Source organism: Alligator sinensis, unplaced genomic scaffold, assembly GCF_000455745.1.
Source record: "Alligator sinensis unplaced genomic scaffold, ASM45574v1 scaffold113_1, whole genome shotgun sequence".
Taxonomy (NCBI): domain Eukaryota; kingdom Metazoa; phylum Chordata; order Crocodylia; family Alligatoridae; genus Alligator; species Alligator sinensis.
Window position 1 is genome coordinate 275952 of NW_005842918.1, and position 361 is coordinate 276312.

Here is a 361-nt window from a genome sequence, read left to right on the forward strand (position 1 = left end):
TTCCTGCCCAGTGCCGCAGCTGGCTTTCTGGCACTCCAGCTTGTCTTTGCCCACACAACGGCATTGCTCCCGGCATGAAGTGTCAGTGTAGAAGGTCTCTGCTTGGCTGTAGTACCGGTTCTGGTGCACACAGCCACACTCTTCCTCTGGCACACATCGGTCCCCACTCAGGACATAGCCAGCATCACAGAAACACCCTTCAGTACAGGTGCTATCACACATCAGAGCAGCAAGGTCATGGCACGTGGCTGGGCAGCTAGTCCCACACAACTCATAGTGAGAGTGAGGGGGGCAGGTGGGGTCTGTGGGATGAGACAAGAGAGGACATGACAACAAGCTCACTCAATTATACCCAGTCACT

General features: G+C 55.1%; 1 protein-coding gene across 1 annotated transcript in view; it reads right to left on the reverse strand.

Moving 5' to 3' along the window:
- Positions 1-361, reverse strand: part of LOC106722969 (IgGFc-binding protein-like) — a 15078-nt gene that overhangs the window by 4285 nt on the left and 10432 nt on the right. The window contains exon 8 of the mRNA XM_014525955.2: positions 1-302. This exon is cut by the window's left edge and continues 291 nt beyond it. Within this exon, the coding sequence (XP_014381441.2) occupies positions 1-302 (302 nt within the window). The remainder of the gene's footprint in view (positions 303-361) is intronic.